We start from the raw sequence: 4,664 nt of genomic DNA, 5'->3' as shown, positions 1-4,664 counted from the left end.
AGAGTTTATTATCAGAGCAAAAGCACATTCTCAAAGAAAGTTCTCAGTTTCGTATGAATAAAAACTAGGAAGCATAAACTCTGACCCAGGAGTACTTTCTCTCTACCTTCCTTCCTTACTGAGTAAGTTCTCAGCAAAGAGATTAAAATCCAACATCTTTGGTTCTCAGTTTGTTTCGTTTGCGTGTGTTTTGTGATACAGGAAGTTTTTCTCACGTTATTTCTTTGCCGACATGGGAGATTCAGATTTAGCCTTCGTGAACATTATAAAAGATTATCTAGCAATCATCAGCAAATCGCCGATTCCAGCTGCAAGAAGAGAGAAGGCAGATTGCATTCAAGAAGTACAACACCATTCCAGGGTTAGCTTTGGGAAAGAAATTACAGGCGGGCAGAATATGAAGAAACTGCACAATATGAAATCCGATATCAAGGCCAAGAAGGATATAAATAAGACAGTAAACATTAATATTTCCCTGAAAAATTGGGAACAGATATTGTTGAAGTTTTTGGACGGAGATGACTGCGACCCAACTATCCACAGAGATCCTGGCAAGACCCACACTTTCCGATTTTTTTTTTATTACATGCTTAATGCTTTGTAATTGTGATTCAGAAAAATAATTTTTTTTAACGTGTGAAAATGAAACAATGTTTGGTAAAATTCGTCTAATATATGTCCACTTTTCTGTCAAAGTATCACAGTGTACTATGCATGAAATCGGACAAACCCCTCCCACATTTCTGCATAAACCTGCTTGCTATATATACCAACTAGAAACTGAATAGTGACACAAACTACTATTACTTTTTTTTATTTTTATTAGTAGCTTGTGTAGTAGGTGGTTCAACCTCTATTATCTCTTCACCATGGGGTTTGGAAGTAACGGATGCAGACTGTACATTCTACGATCCAGAATCAATTTTTAAACTACTACAAATTGTTGCAGCCGACCATACGGACCTCATGGGGCCCAAAGTCGTCATACCTGCTCAATCGCCTGTTTTGGGGCATGAGAAAGGGTCTAAACGGCGGAGATTGAGTGTGGAAACCGATGAGGCAGTTAATTTGTCCAATTCAGAGCTGCAAAGGCTGGTGCTGCCAGTTAGACATACCGAAAAGAAAGTAGCAGAAATTGATGTGTGAAGATAAACAATATAACAAATTGTGTAGTGTCGTATTACAGCACCGATTTTTATTAATAAAAACATATTTTTTAAGTAAATGTTCATTTACATTCCTCATTTACCAAATTCCATATCCTCTTACAAAAATTATTCAGTACAATTTTTTTTCAATGAAACAATAAGAGTAACATAATCCAATTTGAAATGTTAAAACGTGTATGCACTTATTTATTGTTGTGTCAGGCCAATAGGTTCACCACATCCTTGAAACAATTTTTGGTAAGCCAAAAAGAGCAACTTGTTTCTATTTTGAATGGTATACGTTAGACGGTTGTGCAGTTATTTACTGTAGCACCTGGCAAATACCTTCAACACATTCTTTAAACAATTTTTGGTAAAGTAAAGCAAAAAGTGTAAATTTTTTCTATTTCAAATTGTGCAAGTTAGACAGTTTGTGCACCTGGCAAATACCTTCACCACATCCTTGAAACAATTTTTGGTAAAGTAAAGCAAAAAAGAGTAATGACTTTCTATTTTAAATGGTACAGGTTAGACAGCTGTGCACTTATTTACTGTAGCACCTGGCAAATACCTTCACCACATCCTTGAAACAATGTTTGGTAAAGTAAAGCAAAAAGTGTAACATGATTCTATTTTAAATTGTGCAGGTTAGGCAGTTTGTGCACTTATGTACTATAGCACCTGGCAAATATCTTCCCCACATCCTTGAAACAATTTTTGTAAAGTAAAGCAAAAATTGTGGCCATTAATCTGCTACAGTACAAAAATGACATTAAGGTTCCAGCAACTTAACCCTTTGTTTCCTGACATAAGAAAAAATTTACTTTTTAACATTTTCTTTGCAGAACTTATGCTATTGTGGCCTCAAATGACGGTAAGATTTTTTGTAAAATTTTATTTTATTTTTCACAACTTTTTTCTCTCCTGGTACTTAGAAGTACCATCAGACTCCGTGTACAGAATCACAACATGCGCAGAAAAATGCTCCAATTTTTATAACTTGTACCTTATTCCACATAAATATTAAATATTTTTACATTAGAAAATTAATTAACCTAAATATGATATTTCTGAATTTTTTTTTAAATTTCGCATAAATTTATTCTAGAGCAACTTCACAATACATAGTAACTTAGCTATACATTTTTGACAGTATATACATATCACATATTTAGTGTTAGTGATACCTCATGAAATTGTAGGAAACAGTTCTTTTTCTCATTGCAGCACAAATGCACTTTACATGTACTATATTGTGAATGTGGTCTCGACTGAATTTTATTTTTCGCACACATTTTGCATCGTCCTCTTTTACAACTGAACACTACAAAATGGTTTCTTCGGTTGCCAAGACGTACATCCTTCGGAACAGAAAAGTTATCCTTACTTCTCTTTGGGAGAGTTATTTCATCTTTACCAGAGTTTCTCTTTTTGAGATTTGGCACTTGCTGTTCATTCATTAGCCCTAGTGCCACAGCACACCTGAATTCCAGCAGTGGCAGTGCCACATGTAGATAACTGAAAATGACGTAAGGATTGACAAAAGCAATTTCTATTGCTCCCCAGAAGAGACGGTGCCACCATTTCTTTGATCGCTTGCCAAGACCATAAGTTGAATGTAATCTGTCTGCATGATCCACACCACCCATGTTTTCATTGTAATCACATACAATGACTGGACGTGGTATAGTCCTACTAGTTCTATCTTTCTGTTTTCTTGTCACTACGCTCTGTTCAATGCCATGGAAGTTTGACGCAAAATATACTACTTTATTTTCATTCCATTGAAATACTGTTAGGTCTAAAGATGACTCTCTGTGATTTGATTTAGACATTTTTCTTTAGGTAAATTCCCTGGCAAACCTTTCCTGTTTGTTCTAATTGTTCCACAGGCAAATGTATTTACCGATTTCTGTGTGAGAAGAAGTGGACAGAACAACTAGTGAGAGGTAACGCATTGTTGCTACAATAAAGTGTTCGGACAACCTGACGGTACTAATAAGTCCGCTTTATATTTTCCACTTTATCTCATTCACTTGTAACGTAATGCTTCAAACTATTATAAAAAAAACAAAGAAGGTAAGTACGTACCATGGAAAACTCAACGGAAGTTTCAATAAATTGCGCACAAATTCAGGCAACACCATGGAAACAAGCACATACAATCTTCTGTTTTCACAGCAGCGCGCGAAAAACAATTTCAAGCTCTGACCGCCAGAGAGGTCTATGTATTGCACAATAACATCTATGAAACAGTAGAGCAGAGTTACTGTTACGTACCGACAGGCTCTCAGATCACGAAACTGCACCACGAGAAAATAATTAGAGTAAAAACTTACTGGTACTTTTAAGTACCGTCGGGCAACAAAGGGTTAAGTTAACCTGTTGTGTCCAAAGCTATTTACTGTAGTATCTTAAAATTCTGTTCCAGTTTGAATAATTACATGTTAAACAATTTTTGTTAAAAGTAAAAGCGATAACAGAGAATGAAGCAAAACACTAAACAGCATTTTATTATGTGACATCAGAGCACTGAGTTTTATTTTCATCAGGGAAAATTATTGTATTTACAAAAAATACACAAATTGGGTTTAATTGTGCAATGTTTTGACTTTTTACTTAGGCAAGCCTTATTTTATTTTGCAGAATTGGGAAACGTCTTTTTACCTTTCCAAAGTACCATTCGATTATCACCCCTTCCTTAGAGTGAAGTCTGTTGTACGCCCTTTCATCAGGTGTTTCGGGATTTAGAAACGGTGTCATTAAACACAGTGCAATGACATACCCTTTGTCTCCTAAAATTAGGGCGTTGCACTGGTTCTCTCGCAATATACGATACACATCTGAGTTTTTCCATACCCTAGCGTCATGTACAGATCAAGGCCATGAAGCATAAACACTCGTAAACATTTCACTGTTATCACACGTCGCCTGCACATTTATAGATGGAAAGCCCTTCGATTAACGTATTCGTCTCCTTGTGCAGAAGGTTTCATTATAGGTATGTGAGTGCAGTCAAGGGCCCCTACTGCACAGGGAAACTTGTCTCGCTTACCATTTAACTTAAGCTGTTTCTAGTTCGTTAACGTTTCTCGGAAATCGGATCCACAACGGTACTTTTCTGTTAACTTATTACGGAACATATGAAAATGTTAGTGATACTGTAGTCTGGTGTAATCCCAAGTCTTCACCTGTACCAATCTGAAAGCCTGGATCCGCTAAATAGCGCAAAAATGTTTTCATTTTGCATTCATTGGAAAGGGCGCCTCCTCTTCTTTGGTGATTTTTCTGGAAGAAAGTGATTCGCTAGCCGAATAATGTTTTCGCTGTTAAATCTATATAAATATCTGCAGTTCCTTTCTTCTGTGTTCGTGCATATTACATATATCTTTTTTTGCCTTTCCAGAAACATAAATTCCGCCATTTTCACTAAAAACACTCGGTAACGCACAACACAACTTACTTAGCTTGAAGTATGCTAAGGAGCCCACTCACAAAAACAGAGAATGTTCTCCA

The 4,664-nt window shown here is 36.2% G+C and overlaps 1 protein-coding gene across 1 annotated transcript; it reads right to left on the bottom strand.

Moving 5' to 3' along the window:
- Window positions 1-2,311: 2,311 nt before the first annotated feature.
- On the bottom strand, window positions 2,312-2,983 carry LOC124594050 (piggyBac transposable element-derived protein 4-like). The gene has a single exon (XM_047132400.1). It carries the CDS (start codon window positions 2,981-2,983, stop codon window positions 2,312-2,314), a length of 672 nt encoding a protein of 223 aa, XP_046988356.1.
- Window positions 2,984-4,664: the final 1,681 nt, after the last annotated feature.

This window comes from Schistocerca americana, chromosome 2, assembly GCF_021461395.2.
Source record: "Schistocerca americana isolate TAMUIC-IGC-003095 chromosome 2, iqSchAmer2.1, whole genome shotgun sequence".
NCBI classification, from domain to species: domain Eukaryota; kingdom Metazoa; phylum Arthropoda; class Insecta; order Orthoptera; family Acrididae; genus Schistocerca; species Schistocerca americana.
Note: the sequence above shows the minus strand (reverse complement) of the source record. Positions and strands in the feature narration are given on the sequence as shown.